The 22182-nt window shown below is 42.1% G+C and overlaps 1 protein-coding gene across 2 annotated transcripts in view; it reads right to left on the bottom strand.

Annotated features, from left to right (window-relative positions):
* TOP1 (DNA topoisomerase I) overlaps positions 1–22182 on the bottom strand; it is a 114788-nt gene that overhangs the window by 23746 nt on the left and 68860 nt on the right. For both annotated transcript variants that reach the window (XM_053247837.1, XM_053247838.1), the window contains exons 6-11: positions 20171–20257; positions 18741–18816; positions 17759–17859; positions 8442–8557; positions 4366–4487; positions 1145–1267 (exon numbers count right to left, since the gene is read on the bottom strand). In XM_053247837.1, coding sequence (XP_053103812.1) covers positions 1145–1267; positions 4366–4487; positions 8442–8557; positions 17759–17859; positions 18741–18816; positions 20171–20257 — 625 coding nt within the window. The remainder of the gene's footprint in view (positions 1–1144; positions 1268–4365; positions 4488–8441; positions 8558–17758; positions 17860–18740; positions 18817–20170; positions 20258–22182) is intronic.

The raw sequence follows: 22182 nt of genomic DNA on the forward strand, positions 1-22182 counted from the left end.
TATTTTTCATCACTGAAGTGTTGGCGGGCGTGCAAGTGGTTCTAAAGTAAACCACAGGTGCTTGAATTTGCACATAATGCATGGCCACGGTTTACTTAAAGTGAACCCCCCCCGCCCCTCTTGTACATGAAAGAGGGAAGTGGGGATCACACAAGTCCATGGCTCACAGAGGCTCATTCATAGTGTAGGAAATCATGGTTTCCCATTATGTCTGAACCAGGCCTTATTCATCGAAGCAGTGCACAGAAGGAGGAAGGGGAGGTAAGGAGGGAGCACAAGACTATTTTCTTCTGTGCTAAACCATGGTTTGGTGCTGAATGTGAGAGCAGAGCCTGAGTGGCAAACCCAGGTCTGTTGCTGGGTAACATGTGAAAGGGCACTAATACAGGACAAAAAGGCAACGTGCCCCCTATTAGAGTGCTTCTGTGCTCCTAATGACATCACTGACACCACAAATGAAAAGCAAGACAAGCAAGTGTTCCACCTCTATTAACAGGGGGAGGGAGAAGTCCATAGTTTTTTGCTAAATGAATAAATAAAAGTAGCCAGTCATATTCCTTACTCTTGTCCACTACTAGGAACCTTCTGGATTCTGGCACCAGAGGGCTTTTTAAAGCAAATAAGAAATGCATTTTCCCTCAGTTAACAAGCGCCTTGCTTCCCAAGGTGGAGAGATACTCAAAATGCATTACTAAAAGGCACCAAACGGAGACCAAAATTCTAGCTCTTACTGAAATCCACAGCTGATCACATGACACATCTTGCCCATATTAAGGAGATTTCAGGCAGAGGAATGGATCAAAGGTTCTGTTTATATAAGTCAAAGAATTCCTAAGTGAGGCCAATTTCTTATTAGGGAATGTACTGAGTGTTACCTGTGACATCAGGACAAAGTGCAAAATACAAAGCAAAACAAGCCTGCTGAAGGAAGTTAGTGGGACCAAATACCTTCAGTCCCTGTAGATTTAGGCAGAAGCATTTTTTTTTGCCAAGTCAGGAGATTTCAGATAATCCACTGAGCAAAATGCAGGTAAAGATGATGTCATAATGCAGGGGACTGAGAACAGGTGGTACAGACAGAGAGCAATCTGAACATACTCTTAGTTTTCTGCTGAAAAGCTTTTTCAAGATAACCCTAAGATACCTGTTTCTCTTCCTTGGTCATCTGTTTCCTGGCTTCTGACTGAGCTTTGAAATACTGACTCATATGGTTGAAGTCACACTTGCTGAGGCTTGTGATAGTACTCTTTTCTTCCGAGGTCATTTCCTGCAAGAGGAAAATTAGATCTTAAAAGCATTCCAAGTTAGAGAAGGAAACTCTGTTTGACCCTCATTCTCTGCAAAATAAGTTCAGATGCTGCTATGGTAAATAAAAACTGTCAGGCTGTAACAAGGGCTAAAGCGAGATCATATTACTCCCGTATTGAAGGAGCTACACTGACTGCCAATACATTTCCGGGCAAAATACAAGGTGTTGGTTATACCCTATAAAGCCCTAAATGGCTTGGGCCCTGTGTATTTAAGAGAACATCTTCTTCGTCATGAACCCCACCGCCTATTGAGATCATCTGGAGAGGTCCGTCTGGAGTTGCCACCAGCTCGTCCAGCAAGTACTCAGGGACGGACCTTCTCCGCTGCTGCCCTGAGGCTTTGGAATGCGCTCCCTACTGAAATAAGAGCCTCCCCATCTCTGACAACTTTTAGAAAGTATTTAAAGGCACATCTGTTCACCCAGGCTTTTAATTAAATATTGTTTTAATAGTTTTAACATTGTTTTAAAATATTATTTTAAAACATTTAAATTGTTGTAATGTTTTGTTTTGTTTTAACTGTTTTACTTTTTCTGTTTTTACTTTGTTGTAAACCACCCAGAGACGTATGTTTTGGGGCAGTATAAAAATATGTTAACTAAATAAATAAAATCCAGAAGGGGACAGATGCAAAGGGAATGGAGGAAGAGCATTGTGGTTGCATCTTTGATCCTGACCAATATCAAGCAAGAGAGCATAACCCAGTGCAGTGTGATGAAACCTCAGCTACGTTCTGCTCCAGAGGGGTTCAAACTCTGCATTCAGAATTCTGCATATTAAATGCATTTGTATCATTTAATGTAGTTTCCACGGTGCTTTGAAACCCTGCATTTCGATGCCTTCCTGGCAAGGAATGGAATACACAGAGAATAGGGTCTGGAGGAAGGCACTGAAATATTTTTGCAGGGCATTAAAGTCACAGCCCTGACCTCTTGAAGCCCTTCCTAGCACTCTCCTTAATCGTTACATTTTTCACCCAGTGTACACTAGATTCTTTTCCTTCAAAGATAGGTTCCCAGGACACCAAATTCTGTACTTGTTCTGCCAACATTATTTGTTACATCTACATGTAGAGGTTAGTGTGCTGGACTAGGACCGGGGAGACCTGAGTTCAAATCTCCATTCAGCCATGATACTAGCTGGGTGACTCTGGGCCAGTCACTTCTCTCTCTCAGCCTAGCCTACTTCACAGGGTTGTGAGGAGAAACGTAAGTATGTAGTACACTGCTCTGGGCTCCTTGGAGGAAGAGCGGGAAATAAATGTAAATAAAATAAAATAAATTCTCAATGTAACACAAATGGGTACCCATTAGGGTGACCTATATGGGGATACGTCTACCCAGCAACCCTAAGAGATAAAGGAGTCATTTCTCAGCCTTACCTAAAGGCCATCAGAGTGCACTTCAGGACTCAGTAAAGATTTGAACCAGGATTGCCCACATGTAATCCAAACTTTTTTTTAATATGCAATTTTCATTTATTATATTTTTACCTTGCCCTTAAGAAGCTCAGGGTGGCATACATGGTTCTCACCCACCTATTTTTTTCCTTACGACAACCCTGCAAGATGCGACTAGCCCAAGGTCATTCAGAGAGCTTCAGGGCAGAGTGTGATTTTGAACCTTGTTCTCCCTCAGCACAATCTGACACTAACTCAGGGCTGCCCAATTTCAACCCTCCAGCTGTTCTGAACTACAACTGCCATCATCCCCAGCTACAGTGGCAGTTGTAGTTCAGCTGGAGGGTCGAAATGGGAGTCAAGGAGGATGGGGGTTGACCTTGTCAATCTCCGGTTATTTGGGAAGTCTGTGCCAGCTGAGCTAGTGTACTTTGTCATGTGGCAAGATTACTAATAAAAACAAGCCAAGATTACTAATAAAAGGTTCCGGGTCTACAAAGTTCAAGCAAAGCAGGCCTTTGCACAAAACAGTACCACAACCAAGCTAGCCTTGAGAAAGGTCAGACCATCCAATTTGACAAAAGCCTCACGCAGCACTGGTAGCACATGATAATTCAGCAGAAGAGCCGACTCTTCCTCATGTGACAGGCAACACTTAAAGCATCTCAACTTCAAGATATAAGAACAAAAGAGGAGGTGCTGGAGAAGATATTGTCAATGCCCATGTAAGTTCTGGTTGTGTAGGTGCACAAATAAGGAGAACTGAAATGTCAGTTGCCCCAAGGATGATACCTGGATACCTTTAGATACTAGGAAATTACTGTAAAGGTCTATCAATGGGTACTAGTTTGATGGCTAGTTATGGAGAGCAACAGCAGGAGAGAGGGCATGCCCTCATCTCTTGCCTGTGGGCTCCTCAGAGGCATCTGGTTGGGCCACTGTGTGGAACAGGATGCTGGACTAGATAGCCCTTGGGCCTGATCCAGCAGGGCTTTTCTTCTGTCTAAAACCTTTGCTTAATAGACAAGTGCTGACCACAAACTGGGTGCCACAACATTCACTCAGAACAGGCACGTAACAATGAAATCTGAATTCCAAAATATTAAAATGCACACATGTAAGCCTTGCACATGAACACTTTTGCCCTCCAGCTTAAACAAAGGTTCTATTCACAACATGGGGATCACTCAAGCAGGAAAACAGGCTATCCATGGCCTTTTTCTCCCAGTGCCTTGACTTGCCACTCTCTCCCCTCCTGCACTGTCAGCATGTAAGAACTCTGCCTATATTCCTATGGCTCCTTCACATCTTCTCTTCACTCCCATCCCCATTGCAAGGTTCTCCCTTGACAATCAAACTACAGGCAGCATGTTCTCCGCCCTCCTCTCTGGCTCATTTGCTTCTCTCTTCCTTTCCCATTCAAACCTGCAAGTGTTGAAATGGTGAAGAGTTGTTGGCTATGGAGGAGAGAAGCAAGGGATTGAGAAGCAGAATTATTAGCACAGAATCCCAAGCACTGAATGAGGAAAGGAGGAGGAACCAACTACTCCCCTATAAGCAACTGTTACACACCATCAACCAGCAGGCAAGTGGCAAGCTGGATGTCTTCAGCCTTCTGAAGGAACCAAACACCCCTACCCTTTCATGGTGCCCTACCTTTCTCCAGTCTTTAAAGAAGTTTTTCCTAAAGATGTCCTTTGTAGTGTATTCATGATCAAGCATTTTTGCAAAGAACGTGGCAACTTCTTCTGCTTTTGGACTCAGCTTCATGACTTTACCTGTAACAAAAAATGCAACTCATAAGGAAACAGAAACAGGGTGGCATCCTACACTTCAACCCTTCAATGAATCTACTCCTCTTACCTCAGAGAGAAGGGATCCAGGAACATCCCTACCCAGCGTTGGCCCTCTGTGAATATACAATGCACAGCTAGAATAATGACCCTACAAACATGTCAGTGCACATCCTGGTGTTTCAAGGTAAACTAGGGCCCACAGAGGAGTGCTGTAATGGACATCATTCACTTGGTTCCAAAGCTGCACCATTTTAACTTTTAATTGCCTAATCTAACATAGCATCTTTACATGAGGCAACAAGAGAGACATCATGAACATGAAGCTGTGTCTGTTCCAGATCTTGTTTGTGAGTAAAGTTGGGCTGGTTCAGATATCACAGTACCAGCCCATCATCTAACTCAGATGTCATGGAATGGGCTGGTTCAGATGTTGTGTGGAAGCTCATTTAGAGCCAGGCTCCAAACAATATCCCTGAGGCTCAGGAACGCACACCCCAGCCCCATGTAAGCACCTACTTCCAATCTAGGTTAAAATAAGCTGAGATTGGTCCAACCCCACCAATCTTAGCTTATTCTGACCTAGTTACTTCAAATTAGCCAAGATCTGTACCCAAGGTTTGAAGCAAGTTACAGATCTTGGATTATCTGAAGCAAATAGGTTAGAATAAGGTGAGACTAGTAGATTTGGAAAACATGATCAATCTTGGCTTATTTTTACCCTATATAGAAAGTAACAACAATTTATATACCGCTTTTCAACAAAAGTTTCCAATGCAGTTTACACAGAGAAATAATAAATAAGATGTTCCTATGGAGATGGGAGGGGAGAATGCACTCCTGAAGCTCAGGGATGTTGTGTAGAGCCCAGTTCTAACCACCAAAGTTCCACATTCCATTTGAACCAGCTCATTCTATACACTTTCCTAACAAACATCACCACATCCTTTTGCTAGAAGGAAACTTTAGATTTGTTTAGGTTCTCCCAGGAACCTCCATGCGCAAGAAGAATGGAAATGGGTCCTTGGCTCAGCTCCCTTTGTCCCTCTCAACAAACTGGGTTAGTTCAAATATGGAATTTCCCTGACTTGGCAATCCAGACTCTGACATCCACTTTCCATTTCACCCATCTCATAGAATTCCAATCTTGGGCCCCCAGTTGTTGTTAAAGTACAACTCCTATCATCCCCAGCCACAATGGTTGAAGGCCATCCCATCCCTTAACTTCCAATACTGTTCCTAAGGCAGTGGACTACCGAAGTCTTTGGTTCTCTCTTTGTGTTGATTTTACATCTTTTAACTTTTCCTCTGTGGGTAGATAGTAAAATCCTTCTCTAAGACAAAGCTCACAATTTCCTAGTCTATACACTAAGTGTAGCCAATTCGTTTCTATTGTTATGAAGGGGGGTAGTAATGAAAGCTCTCCATAAGGCAGCGAGCATCAGGGCAGCTCACAAGTATGTTCACACATCACACAACTGTACTGACCCTATTTTATGAAAAAGCAGTAGGTCCAGGACAAAGGTATAGACTAGAAAGTGAGTGTGTTGGCAATGTTTCTCATTTCAGAAAAATTAGGAGCAAACATGTCTGTCATCACGGGCTGACATCCTGACTAAATTACTTCCACTCAGTAATTTAGTCAGAGTGTCCGTCACTCTCTCTCTCATTTGGTATGGTTCTTGTACGCTGTACAACTGGCACCAGAAGCCCCCATACTGGGCTGTTTTTGTGACACACGAAAGTACACTGGTATTTCTAACTCAACCAACTCAAGAGGTTGTTGTTAAGAGACTGCCTTCCTGATATTCCAATGATTCATGACTGTCCTGTTTCCCCTTGACTGAAGAAGTATAATAGAGGCTCAGCATGAAATAACTAGCTGTGTGGAAAGGCACAAAGCTTTTCCCACAGCTCGAGGCAAAAGCAACTGCTGCATCCAATGCGCTGCAGATCCAAGGCCTCCCTTCCCTACTCAACGTTCCTAAAGTGGGTCCAGACTGTGCACCTACAGAAAAGGTTTGCCAGCATTTTGCAACAAGAGAAAAGAGGGACAAATATTTTACTTGCCAGCAATCTTCTATAGAGTTGGCTTCATTTTAGAACGATGGATTCTTGTGAAATAAAATCCAGCCACTGCTTGCACTGGCGTAATTAAGACAGACAGAGAAGGCCAAATAATGAGCCTCCTCAACATGTAGGGTGTGAGGGGCGGAGTGGGGGAGGAATTTCATCGCCTAGCTTTAAGGAAATTAGTTACACTGTAGAAAACAGCCAAGACGAGTTCTATGTGTCAGATTAGAGGCCCTCAAGTGTTAAATCCTGGTGATTCTCCCAAAGTATCTTTCAACCAGTCTAAGGATCAGCTATTGAGAGCCGATTCTCACTTTACTCATTCTGTACTCTAGCACAGATACCAAAGTCTTACAGGTGTATAAATCTGGAGTGTGTCCCTTCCAAACACTCAGAAGCACAACTAGAAAAGGACTGTACCCTGCTTCAAAATATCTGAGGAAGACAATAGCTGAGTGCATAAACAAGACAAGTATGCTGAATTCAGGTGCAAGAAAGGAGTTTTGGTTCCTCAGCTGACTGTATTTACTTCCATGCTAGGTCAGAATACAAGCTGCATAAGAGAAACAGGACCAGAAGAATCTCCCTCAGTATGTTGTGAGGGCCACAAGTGAGCAACACAAGGAAGCAAAATGCCCATGACAATTATAGTCTAGTGCCAACCACACACACACACACACACACACAGATATTACGGCTCTTATCCTAAGAAAATTACTCATGACGAAGCACGACTGAACTCAATGAAACTAGTCAGCCATGACTAACTTAAGTCCCATTAATTTCAGCAGAACATAAGTATCTTAACTTTCTTCTGATACAACCCAGAGTCCTTATCACGAAGCATGCATAAAATCAGGCTGGGTGCAAGGTATTAGGGAACAACTGGCACTTGTCAGAGAAAGTCAGGACTCTGGGTTATGCCCTAGTTCCTCTAGCAATTACCCCTCTTCAAGAAGGCCCACTATCCATCTTGGACAACCAATGTTTGACTGACATACTGCATCAGCTCAATTAAATGTGTACAACAAAATGCGTATAATGTGAAGGAATCAAGATATGTTGGTGTAATAGCAGCTAGGCCATATTGAATCAAACCATCTACACATGCCGTGGGTTTGGGGCCTGAGGTAATTTAAACTGCCCGAAGACAGTTTTGCCTGCTCTTGGGAGACTTACTGAACCAATTGTGCTACCACAGGGAATGTAGTAGATTGAACGTTTTACAGAGCAGTGGCACTTGGGTTGTATTTGCATCAAATGCTGATGTACACCTGGGCATAATAGTAACGGATGTCTAAAGGCAGTGTTGGATGTTACCTGAAATGATGCCAGTCAAATGTACAAGTGACTTTCTTGGAAGTCTCAGAAGCTGCAGTAGAACAACAAACAAAGGACTGCCCTTGGAAAACATGGAGGGGATCCTGTCAGCCTTTTCTATGGCATCCCTAACCTGTCAGCTCTGATATAAGTATACTAAACATACTAATGTGCAAAGCTACTCACAGGTGGCCTACCTCACCTTGATTATCATGGGACTGTGGACTCCATCACCATGCTTTTTCTATGGAGTGCATAAGGGGGGAGGGAGAGGAAAGGAGAAGATGACCTCATAGCACTGCTCCAACTTCTCTACTTGCCCAAAGAACCGTTTATCATAAAATCTAAACAAGCAGCCAGTGATAGTCTGTTGCAGCCAGCCAAAATGAAGAAAAGTCTATTGGCATCTTACAATTCCTTGTCTACAAAAGCTCCAGTCACAAAATCCTGGTTAGTTGTTAAGGTACCCACAAGTATCTTTTGTTGTTCTTGCTCATGATAAAAGACACCTATTCTTCTACCAGGCATTAGTCTTTAATAGCTTACCATCATAGTAGAATTTGACATTTTCAGGCAAAGGTTCATATGGTGGTGCAAACACAGGACCTTTGTGTTCCAAGAACTTCCACTTAATACCTTCTGGGTAGCGTTCTTCCTCCCACCTTTAAAAAGAAAAAGAAAGAAATGAAAATGGGCCAATACAGCCAATATTGCACAGATTGAGGGTCTATACAAAGGGTCATCAAATATTTCAAACGTTAAAATTAGTCAATTCAGCAAACTTTATGAGGTATCTATCCATCCCTGCCGTATCTAGCCAGCCAAGCTGTTATGTTACTCAACTACATGTAAGTACACGGCTCAGGAAATCCACTAGTCTACTAGTCTGTAATGAGAGAGAAATGATGCTTGACGAGTGGAAAAAGTCCTGATGAGTAATGTACCAGTACAGCTTGAGGAATATATTTTGTCTGGCTGGTGAACTGAGCCAACATTTTTTGAGCACACACTTATCTGAAGATAGACAATACATTACAGACTTCACCACTATTGCTTCTACATACAATTAAGATTTGTTTAAAAGTTAATATTGATATTATATTTTATCCATTTGGGGTATTACTTAAAGCAGTTAGTATGTTCTATAAATTAAAAAAACCCCGAGGGTTACTTCCAACCAATGTCCTTTCCTAGAGGAACATCAGCAACACACGAAAATAAGGATAGCATTGCTTGATATACAGAAGTGACACAGCAAAACTCATTCTCAATTGTAAACTGTAAAACTTTACAATAAGTCATAAAACAAAATCATAAAACAAAAAGCAACTCAAATAAAATGAACATATGTGGAATATAAAAGCAAAACAATATAGTCCATATTTGTTCTAAATTAAATGTAAAAGAGGGGAAAAGATCAGATGACAAAAAGGCAATTAAATGCCATGAAAAGCTCAAAAGAACAGGATAAATTTCTCCTGGCACTTATAATGAAGACACCATTATAATGAACATGCCTTGGGAAAGAGTAATGGGGAAAAGATCCTCTCTCCAGTAGACAAATGCCTAACCTCCAGCATCTGATCAGGGAGGGAACCATGTTGACTTCCTATGAAGTGAATACTACATATGGGCGACATACTCAATAGAAATACTCAAAATGGGCACCAGCCAGAAAAACAGTGTTCTCGTGTTAGAACACACAACGTTGTTTGCCTATCGCCTCCTTTCCTCCGTTACCTTTTATGTATGTACTGTACCTGTGAGTTCCCCAGCCCTCAGATATATTTAAGGAGGGCATCAGGGGTAGCAGAGGGAAGGGAGAATTGGCAAAAATAACTGCGTACATGAAACATTCCTGTGGAAGGGCAGCTCTAGTTTGGATGCTACCTGACTTCTTAAAACACGTGCCTGCATCTACGGAATCATTGTGAAGTGGCTCCAGCAGGCATAACCATCTGGAAGAGACACCGATGATAAAAAGAAAGCTGCCTAGAAAGCAATCCTATTCCTATTTTAGAAGTGGCAAAAACCTAAGCCCTGGTCTACACATGCAGTAGACCAAAGTGATAGAGTTATACTTCTGAGGTGAAGTATATACTCCTGCAGGTGAAAGGTGTCACTTTTGACTACTTCTCAATGTTAAATAACAAAATTAAACCAAACTAACAACCTCCTTGCAAGTTATAAAGTAGCACACGAGGTTCTAGTCCAGTCTTCACCCAGCTATACTTCCTTTCTATTTGCAGGGGGACAGGGGTGAGAGGTGAAATGTAAGGTAGCATTATGGAGATGTCATCTCCTGTCTGCAGCCATAAGTAGTAAATTTCATTCTACTGTCTTGTACAGATCAGGCCCAAGTCAGAGTCTCAGGAACCTGTCACATGGTGAACCGCAGATCTTTCTCTAGACTATTATGTCATCCTCCCTTTGCATATACCTTTCATCTCATATAGCAGAAATAAGCAAAACTTCAAACCCACCACAAGAACTCCTGCTGAGAAAATAGCCGGGAGGGATTACTTATATAGCAGGGGGTCAGCAGCTTTACTCTTCTAACCTTTTGTTACCCCAGCCAAACTGCTTACCAAAAGCAGTGTCCCTCTGACCTTGCAAAATCACAGCTGGATCTTGGGCTTCCACCTTGTCATTTTTGCATGAGGCGCAGGTTAATTATGTGCAAATAATTCTGGGAATTGATTAGGTAATGTGAGCTGACTGCTCCAGCTTCAATTTGAAAAGAAGATGGCTTCACAAGAGTGGCTGCAGGTGAATCAGCAAAATGGTCAAGAAAGACTCACTACATCCATATAATTACATCCACATAATGGAACTCTTCATTAAAAAAAAAAAAAAAAAGACACCCTAGAGTTCAGATCACAATCCTTGATTTTAAAGTCATTGTGAATATCTCTGCCTAAGCAGTTCCTGGAGGATCCAGTGTAGGTAGCGCTAGATGCTATGTGGATTAGTCCAAAGGAGTCTACCTTAAGACAGAGAATTGGGCTGCACCAGGAGTAGGTAACCTTGGCTCTCCAGCTGTTGATCTACAACTCCCATCATCCCCAGCCACAATAAATTATGGTTGGGAATGATGGGAGGTGTAGATAAAGAACATCTGGAGAGCCAAGGTTGCCTAGCCCTGGCCGAAACTGTCATGGAATCACATTAAATCCCAAATAGTGTGTAATTAAGCACTTTTAAGTCCCACTGATTTCAATTGGAATGTTAAGTTGCATATTACATTCTCTAGCACTGAAATGAAAGGGACATAAAAGTGCTTAATTTGGCTGGATCAAACCTGTTGTGTTTTCACATGTGAACATTAATGTGTGAAACAGCCCTAAAGGCAAAGGTTGGGATCCTTTAAGGAAGGAAAGGTCAGCCTTGAGAAGTGAGCCAGGAAGAAGCACTTTGCATTAACAGCAGCTGCAGATGGAGAACATCAGTAGGCAAGCAATCCGAACAACTGCGGCGCTTAGCAAAACACGGAACTGAATGTGCAGCTTTATTAGCCAGTCAGCATGGCTTTCGGGGATCTGGCACAGCTAACTGAAGCTTTACTGCCAAACCCAGGAAAGCAAGAGAGAAGAATAAGACAGATACTGCTAGAGCATTCTAGTAACGGTTGGCTAATGTAGAATAATGGTTATGACAAAAAAGGGATCATTGCAATGGAATTCTAGAAAAATGACACAAATGCAGCAAAAGTGGCCAAAAGATTTTAGGCTTAGATCTTATTTATTTATTATATTTATACACTGCCTGATATATGTATCTCTATCCTGTCCTAGCTAGCCATTTTTGCATCCCCCAAAGTCAATTAAACACAAAGGTAGTCAAGATACTCTTCAAAACCTAGAGAAGGAAGAAAACTGAAACACAGTTATGGAATTGATGGGAGGATTGTATCTCAATAATAACAAAGGCTGACATCCCGACTAAGGAAACGTTGGCGCTGTGTGAGAAGTTGTGGGAGCTCCTGATGACTTTGAGTAACCCAGCAGTGGTGACTGCACCTTGGGGGCAGGGTAAATTTTGACAACCTGCCCTTCTCCCAGAAGTGCTCTGTGCCACACAAAAATATGTCCCTGAGAGTCATGCAGCCCTCAGGGACATCTTTTTGGGTTGCACAGAGTGCTCTGGGGAGAAGGGGTAATAGCTGAAATTCACCTCTCTTCCGCCCCCCCCCCCCGTCCCCAATGAAAGTGCCAGTGCTGTATAAAGTATTTCTTTACAGCTGGAATGTCAGCCACTATCGGAAACAAACACACATACACACACCACCACCACAGGACCTGCTGGCTAAAGGAACAACTAGAGCTGCTTCACAAATTACACAGCAACAATCCCCTGTTTTGCCATTCAGTGAGCACTCAGTATGGAGCTACAATCAATCACAGCTTCCTGACATATATACCTGTACAACACATGTGATTGCAACCATGTATTTATTGCATTCACATTTTAACTTAAGTTTACAATTAAAACATCTTATGTGAGAAGCAGCCCTCAGAAGTTAAGGTGGCATGTGAATTTAAGAAGCAGAGTTGTGTAGATTCAAATAGATGTCGTGGTTTCAGGCTGAATCAAAGAACAACAAGAAGGAACAGCAGTGAAGAAAATAAGAACAAAATTTAAGATGAGTATCAACAGGTCTGCCCTTAACATCACGCTATACTGAAACAGTGAGAAATTCTCCATGGAAACTAGACTTTCTCAGATGATTAGGCCCTAAAACATGTTTAGATATCTGCTGAAAGGCAACACTTAATACGTTTTTTGTTGACATATCCTCTTTCTAAGGAGTGTATCTCCAAACACTGCGCGCCAGATAGCCAAAACAGACAGAACTAAAGAATGAATCCAAAGTTATCCAAACACACAGCTCCATAAAACAGAGCCCGGCTAAAAATCAAGATCAGAATGCATCACACCATTAACACCACGGTCATGACATTTAAAGCAACATCCAAGATCACATTGGTCCTGATCCCAGGAAGCACAGAGGCATACTGTGCATCCTTCCTGTGAGCTTAAAAATACAATTAGTTGGGGACATAGTTCCTTGCTTCTGCACTGGCCCTAGAGATTTTCACAGCTTTCCAAATACAAACTTTCACAGAAATAATTGAACCTCAAAACAATCTGCCACAGGACTAATTTTAATCAGTGAGGTTGCAATTTAAGGGTATACTCACTTTTTTTTGGTATAAAAAGGCTATTTTGGTTCTAGGTGTTACTGCAATAGGAAATAAGAAGAAACTGTGGATGAACTTTCCTTCTAATGAGTGAGAGAGAGATATCACTTCAATATGATTGGGTTCAGATGTCTCACAGAAAGCAGGGGGGAACCAGAGGTTCCGAGTGAGTGGCTGCTTCCTGTGTGAGCTGGTACTTCCTCCACTTTCCATGTTCTGTGAATCCAGAAATATCCAGTGGACAATGTCAAGTTCCCCCTGTCACCAAAATGTTGGGTGGCAGAGGGAATCCAACACTGTCCAGCCAACATTTCCAGGATTGATGACATGGAAAGGGGCAAAAGTACAGGATCGCGCCGAAAGTGTGCACTCACTGGGACAAACAGATTGCTCACCTGTAACTGATGATATGGTAGTGCTCCACTGTATTCATAATGAATGGGTTCTGTGTCTGCGCAGGGACCTTGCAGATAGATTGACTAGCTCCTCATGACGCCCACTCTGCTAAGTACGTGCTCCGTGCTTCTGTTGCTAATGGCAGTTGGGGTGCCATTTTCTCACTTTCTTGTAGACTGCCATCTGCTGACGATCTTTTAAGTGCCCTTGTAAGGTTTGCTCTTTGCTACTTTAGCGGGGAGGTTCAGGTGGGTCTTATGAATACAACGGATCACTACCAGATCATCAGTTACAACCTGCTTATCTGGATCGTGATCTGTTGCATTCATAATGAATGCGTCATTAGCCATCTTCCCCATCAGTAGTGGGTAAAGTAACCCTTGAAACTTATGGCAGCACCCGCTTTGGCACACTCCTCCCAAAACCTGCTTCCTTTGCCAAACGCAGTTCAATGGTGTATTGGTTTATGAATGGCTGCTGAGATGACCATGTAGCAGCTTTGCAGGTATAAGCCATACAAATTCTTGATAGATGGGCTGCTGAAGATATATGCACCCCTGTGGAATGAGCTTGTATAGGATGTGGGGGATTAACCCCTTGTCGCTTGTATGACAACACAATTAGTTGCACCAGCCAATGGGCTAGTCCTTGTTTCAATATTGGCCGACCATTGGCTTTCCCTTTGTACGCTACAAATAGCCTGTTTGTTTCCGTGTCTTGAAAGAAGGCAGGCAGCGTTATATCTTCATTCAAATGAAATTCTATCAGCACTTTAGGTTGGAATTGCAGATCCATGCACATAACTACTTTATGTGGATAAAATTGAGTCTGTGGTTTGTCCATCTTCAATGCAGTTAGTTCACTCACATGCTTAGTGGTAGTGATCACAATCAAAAAGCCGTTTCCAAAGTCAACAGTTTTAAAAATGCATCTTTAACGACTCAAAAGGCTGCTCAAGTCAGTGATGACAATACCAAGCTCCATTGGCCTCTTAATTGGTGGGTACAAGTTGTTCAGCCCTTGAAGGAATTTCTTACAATCTGGACTGGATGGGAGAATACTGTTGCACGATTCCTTCCTTTGTGTTCTAATGAAATAGCTGTCAAATGAGACACTCCAAGACACACATTTGCTAACCCTTTAAGTTTTAACGAGGTCATATAAACCAAGATTTGTCTCAATGTGGCTTTCCTAGGAAGGAACCCATGTTGACTTGTGTACACCTTGAATCCTTTCCATTTACTGTATTAATTCTTTCTTGAAAGCCTTCTATTATTAAGCAGTATCTCATCTAGAGGAAAGGATATTTAGATGCTGTGAAGTGTCTACACCTGCAAAGATTAGAATCGTTCGGACAATGGTTTTCCCCGTGACACACTATGGATGTGAAAGCTGGACTTTGAAGAAGCAATATAGAAAAAGCATCCACGCTTTTGAACTTTGGTGCTGGAGAAGACTTTTGAGGATACCATGGACAATCAGCAAAACAAACAAATGGATCATAGAACAAATCAATCCAGAATTTTCACTCAAATGACCAGGCTCAAACTATCATACTTATTATGCGAAGTTCCAGATCCCCTGAGAAGTCCATAATGCTGGGAAAAGTTGAAGGAAAGAGAAGAGGATGACCAGCAGCAGGGTGGATGGACTTGATTGTGACAGCAATGAATGCACCACTGGGAGACCTTAAAGGCCAAGGAAGACAGATCATCCTGGAGAGAATCTATCTATGTGGCTGCTACTGCTAAGAGTCGACACCGACTTGATGGCACTTAATCAAATCAACTTATTTAGAAACCAACCCTCCATGCTGCTATTCATAGAGTTTTTACTTCTAGGGGATGCACCACCCCACCGTCCTGGCTCAGAAGTTCTGGGCGGAGTGGGAACTGGTAGAAGATATCCCTCGAGAGTTTGAGAAGTGATGCAAACCATGGCTGCACCATGGAGTCACTAGGATTCCTAATGTATTGTTCCGTATCATTCACGCCAGTACACGGTTTATCAATGGTTGTGGTGGGAACAGTTAAAGAAGTGCTTTGTTCCATATATGTTGGAACAAATCTCCCAAAGATCCCTTGCCGATTCCTGCATGTGAGCAGTATCTCAGGAACTTTCTGTTGGCAGCAGTCGCAAGCAAGTCTATTGATGGATGACTCTACAGGTCAAAGACTCTTTCGAGGCAGACGCTGTTCAATCCCCATTCATGGTGTTGATACTGCTGACTGCACGACTGATGTCGTTCACAAGCACATTGTCCACACCCCTTATGTGGATGGCTGAAGGGCAGACTCCTTGGTCTACACACAATTCCCATATCTGAAGACTCAGCAGACAGAGGGAGCAGGACACTGTCCCTCCTTGTCTGTTTAAATATGCTATCGCCATTGTATTGCCCAGATGAATTGTACCACACCTTTCTGAAGCAACGGTTTGAAAGCCCTCAGAACCATAAACACAGATAGGAGTTCTAAGTAGTTTATATGCATACAACTCTGGTGCTTCATCCACTGAACCTGCACCTGATGTTCATCACAATGTGCCCCCCACCCCCTCAGGGAAGCATCCATTGTTACCCATCATGTGGGGATCAAGGGTTCGAACAGAACTCCTGTTTGCAGATTTGACTTCACTGTTCACCACCGCAGAGTTCAATACATTCTGAGGAAGCGTTAGCATTTCCTGCTGACTGTCTACATGGCAGGGGTGGGTGGGGAATTGTTTAGATACCACATCTACAGTGTCTGCAGCCGTAGATGTGTATAACTCACTGTCACATTGCATGACGCCACTAAACCCATAAGTCATTGAATGGCTTCCGCTGGGTGCAGCAGACTCAAGGTTAACTAGGTTTTTGATTTGTCTGTCTTTTGGCAAGAATGCCTTTTGAAACTACATATCCAGTACTGCTCTGATGTAAAATATGCACTTTTGTGGTTCCAGATTCGACTTCTTCCAGTTGACACTGATGCCCAGGTCCTGTAGAAGCCATAACACAAACTGGATCTAAAAAAGTAACATTTCCTTGTCATCACTGACCAATAGCCAATTGTCTTGTATAGAAAGATCATGACACCCTCAGTATGTAAGTATGCCACTACTACCACCATCACCTTTGTGAACACACGTGGTGAAGTTGACAAACCAAATGGAAGGACAGTATATTGGTAAGCTGCATTGCCCATTGTAAATCTTAGGTATTTGTGATGGTTCGCCTGTATTTCCACATGGCGGTACGCGTCCTTTAAGTCTAACGTTGCCGCCCACTAACTCCTTGCACAGGAGATGTAGTATACCTTGCAACGTCATCATTCTGAACATGCATGTCCACACATAAACATTGAGTTCCCTCAGGTCCATAATTGCCCGAATGCCTCAATCCCTTTTTGGGATTTGAAAGTAATGGGAATAAAATCCGGACATTCTTTCCATCCACCGCATCAGCACAATTGCCTGTTTTTGAAGTAACACTGTATCTCCTCTAGCAACACAGGAGTTGCCCTTGTGTATTTCATGCCAGAAAATGGAGGCAAAGCTTTGAACTCTATTGCGTAACCAGTTTCTATAATTCGTAGCACCCACTGGTCTGATGTTACCCTTTCTACCAAATTTAAGTCCAAACAGCAAAGAATAATCATGTAACAGTCCAAAGTCCAAACAATAATCAACAGTTTATCTCACTGTTTTTAACTAATCTATTTGCACCAAGGAACCAGAAACGAGATGCTGACATTTTGGTGGTCAAATAGAAACTGAGAAGATGGCGCCCCAACTGCCAAGCTCAATGGAAGCACGGAGCACGTACCTGGCAGAGTAGGCGTCATGAGGAGCTAGTCCATCTATCCAGAAGGTTCCTGCGCAGGCGTTGAACCCATTTATTATGAATGTAACGGATTACAATCCAGTTCCTCCTGTTACCTCCTACTTGCTTTCCGCGGATCATCTGAACTTGCCCTATCTCAAAATGTCACCCATATCAAACTTTTAGGAATTGCTAGTTTCACTGGGTAACTAATGAATTCATTTAAAAAAAAGATTACTATTATACTAACAAAACCCTACGATGATGAACCTACTAAGGAACCTACTACTTGGTTGACAGCCCTAGTTTCTTTTTTGGGGGGGTGCGGGGGGGGGGGATAATGAGAATTCTGATTGTAGCTTAAAAACAACACAGCCAGAAACAACTCTATATTAGCAATTTTTCAGATGTTAGAGGAAACAACTGGCCATCAGCTGAAATTTCACAAGTATAGATGTTACCATTTCCATTTCTGCTCCTCTTCTTTTTTTGTTTTCTTCTTCTTGATGTCTCCTTCAGGAGTCTTCTTATCTTTGCTCTTTATTTTCTTGGCTTTGCTGTCCTAAAAAGAGATAAAAGAGGTGCACTGTAGTTATGAAAACATCCTTCTATCCAAAAGCTTATCTGATGTTGCTAAGGCACTGTTAGTAACCAAGAAATACAGCTGATCAGGAAAGTGCCACATGCATATCAGAGGGAGAAGGGACAGTCCCTAATAAATGGGCACATAAGGAAGATGGAATAGGGAGAAGTTTAGGGAGGTGTGTAGAGAGCAGTGAGTGAGGGGGAAAGGAGCCAGCCCTTGCTGTTTAACCCAACTGGATGGATGAAGAATTACAACCTCATGAGAAGGAGAAGCTTGCTTGGACTGCTATGGTGGCTGGCAAGGGAGGAGCTGCCTGAGCACCATTATGGTTCCCAGTCAACGTTATCAACATGGGTTCAGTTTAAATGTCAGATTGCCATAATATCTCCAAAATGTTACATTCATCAGTGTGAACTTGCTAAAACACCTTTAGGCAATAAAAAATGCATTACAGCTGAAATGTGCCATTCATGTTGGATGCCTGAGAGAGAATGGCTTTCTCCGAAAATCTCAACCCTGATCCAACTCAGCCCTCACCTGTTTGTTCATGCACACAAGCTTATGTTACATTCTTTTTCTCAACAGCAGCTTCCTCGCACTGCATCACAAGGTGCTTCTGATTTACTTCCCTTCCAAAGCTATGTCAGGGAGCCACTGCTGAGTAACCATAAAAGTCCTCTCCACAACACTGGCTTTGTTATGCATTTTTCTAGATCCTGTTCTGTTTGTTTAAACATTTTCAGATGATCACCAAATTCAAATGTCTATGCAAAAACAACTAATCCTTAGGACATGTTTTCCATCTTTAGTGGTAACCATCCCACCCATAGCTCCATCAAATATAAGTTCAACAACACCTCTTCCTCTTCTTGTTTCCGCTTCTTTGATTTTTTGATGTCTCCAGTTTTGATCTTCTTGGGTTTGTAGTCAATACTGAAATAGGCCAAACAATCACAAACAATCAATCTCTTTCCAGGTCCCGATATATATTGTCTTTTGAAAATGTTACCACTGTGCTGCTTGCAGATGGCGAAATTCACTGTTTGAGAATGCCTTCATTCCAAAAGCGCCCTCCCTTTCATTAGTTATATATGAATATGAATAATACGACGTATTACATGCTTCTCATAAAATATGCTGCCTACCTTAAATAATTAGTTATGTTTCTTGAAGCCTCTTCTACAAGCCCAGAAACTATAAATAGTAATTTCCAATGTCTGTATTCTGTCTGAGCTACGAGCATTGACAGGATTTTACATACAACAGCACATTATACACAGAGAATGTAGATGACCAACTACATTGTTAGGAAGTCTCTGAATCTGCTTTAGCATTTGATGAAGCCTATTGTTCTTCACTTGCAATGGTCTTCTATTTTCCATTTTCAGTAATTGCACACGGAAAGCGCACGGGGGCTGGGGGGTGGAATTCAAGGTCCTCTGTAACAAATGTTTCACAGTACTGTGGCAACAGACAGTGGCCGATATCCTGGTAGTGCTCTGCTGGTTGCATGTGCATGTGTGTGCAGGATGAGGAGGGGTCAACAATCTCCCTTGCCCTGGAAATGCTCCCTGTGTCCCAGAGATGGGTCCTTGAAGGCTGTGTGATCCTTAAGAACCCACTTCTGGGTCGCAGGAGTGCTTCTGGAAATGGGGGAGATAGGCAACCACAGTGTGTACTAAGCACCAACGGTTCATTAGTTAGGATGTTGGCCACTGGCCCCAATCCAGTTCTAGTTGCAAAATCCTAGTCTTGCATAAAGTGGAGACAAACATCCCAATCTGCATCTAACACACACATAAGACAACTATTTGGATCTCAAATGCAGATGGGGATACACATTTGCATCTATATTAGATCCCCCTTGCTGGATCAGGGCAATTGTCCATAGAAGACAGCTAGGCTACACAAAGGTAATATATTATTATCAATCCACATGATTCACTCAATTCTTAAACATGTTCATCTTGAATGCAATTTGGGTCATCTGGACCTTTCTCAAGGGGAATTAAAACAATTCAGAATTCAAGAGTTCATGGAGATGTATGATGAATGACTACTAAATCAAGCTTTCTGAGTTCTCTTTGTTTTCCTAGGGGAGTCACATGACTTAAACAGTATCAGTAATTTTACATCAACAGAAGAACATATGTAAGAGCTGAGAAGTATGGATTAATAACATTAATGTAATAATATTTGTTATGTACTGCAGCTGCTTTCTGTGGACAGATTCAAATTCTCCACAATGCCCCCTTTCTACCATGGGTAAGCTACACAAACAACTCACTCATCATCTTCTCGGGGTCTCTTTAGGGGCTTGTAGTCTTCTTTGTAGTAGCCATCATCATCCATTTCTTCCTTAATACGTGGCGGACTAAGGAGCAAGGGAAGAAAGTGTTAACAGAGCCTCAAGCTGAGGCACTATCCGTTACTCAACATTTCAACTGTGCAGCTCAAACCTTTTCATTTCTCCTGCCACCTGTAGCTGGCCAGAAGCCATAGCAAAGTAAGCATGTATGTATGTATGTATGTATGTATGTATGTATGTATGTATGTATATATATATATATATATATATATATATATATATTCTTATGGATCTCGACCCAGATATATAGATAGCGAGAATGAGAGAGAATCCATAAAGACACGCATGTGCATGGGTGAGTGTATAGATAATAGTAAATGCTACTTTGATTCATCTACTTTTATTGCTTAAATACTATGAAATAGAACACTAAATTATACTCAGCTGCCTGTGTACCAAAAATCCAGATGCTAAAATGAAAAATATTACAATAGGATTTAAAAACAGACAGCCTTTTCATTTTCCCTTGGTTTATCTTAAATTCACACAGCTCACTTTACCTGTTAAAGTTTTCAATAAACAACACCATCAGGCATAGGAGATCACAACTGAATTCCAGAGGGATAGCTATGTTAGTCTGCAACAGTAAACACAACCATGTAGAACCTTGAAGCCTAACAGGTTTATTATGGCATATGCTTCCACTGGCTGGATCCTCAGTCAGATGTACATCTCTCAGTTAGAAAGTGTTAGTTGAAATTTTGGGTTTTCATCTCTGATTGCTTAATACTAGGAGTGTGTACAAAACTGGTTTGCCCGTTTCAGTTCGAGTCCGAATCGGACTCGAACTGAACTGGGCATGTTTGGTTTTCCCCCAACCCCCAGCTCGGCTTAAATTCGAGTTGGTTCGGGGGCGTTCTACAGTGGCATGGTGCCTCCCCTGGAACAGTAAGCAGGATCATTTACAGATTAGTTCCTCCAAAGGAAAGGGCTGCCTTGCCCCTAGGGCAGACTGGGAAAGATAAGGAACCCTCAAACCCTGCCCCTGAAAGAAAAACTGAACAAGAAAAAAAGGGAAAAACATTGCCAGTGTGATTTAATGGATAGATTGCTGGACTAAGACTTGGGGGAGCCAAGTTCTAATCCCCACTCAGCCATGAAACTCACTGGGTGCCTCTGGGCCAGTCATTTCTCTCTCAGCCTAATCTCATCTCACAGGGTTGTTGTGAGGATAAACATAACCTCTAGGATCCTTGGAGGAAGAGTGGGATATAAATGTAAAAATAAATAAGTAAAATACAACATGGCAAAAACTGACAAGCAAGCATGAATGGCCCTACCAAAAACAAAACAAAAAACCCAGAAGATATGAAAAAAACAAGATGACAGGGCAGAGACTTAAATATTCAGCTTTGATCATATCTGATGGCAATACATGTTCTACCGGAAATATGCCAGCAGAACAAAATACTGCCTTCTCCTTGCCACCAAAATGAGAAAAATGAGCAAGAATGCATGGCAGGATGTCAGAATGTCAATTTCAAGGAGCAGTCGAAATCACAGATCTCCATCAGACAGATTTAGAACTTGCAATGTTAGTTTGTATTATGTTTTGAATCCATTCAGCATCCATGACCCATAATGCAAGATATCACTAAAAACAGGCTGTGTAAGGGTGGACTAGCCAAGTGTCAGTTCCAATATCTATGAAGAGCATTACTGCTACCAGACTTTTGATAAGCACGTGGGTTTTGTATTCTCCACACTGCTGTTCCAAGCGATCCCTGGAGAGGGCCTAACCTTCCTCTACCAAAAATCCTTGAGAAGTTAGATCTTTAAATAGTTCTAAAGACTTTGGGGAAACAAAATGCATCGTCTGTATGTTAACGCAGTGAACCCAAAAGCGTATGCTTAACCAGGATGAAAAAACAGAATCCTTGTTTGATTGCCCCTTATTAATCCACGCATACTGCACTTATAAGAAAATCACC

Source organism: Hemicordylus capensis, chromosome 4, assembly GCF_027244095.1.
Source record: "Hemicordylus capensis ecotype Gifberg chromosome 4, rHemCap1.1.pri, whole genome shotgun sequence".
Lineage (NCBI taxonomy): Eukaryota > Metazoa > Chordata > Lepidosauria > Squamata > Cordylidae > Hemicordylus > Hemicordylus capensis.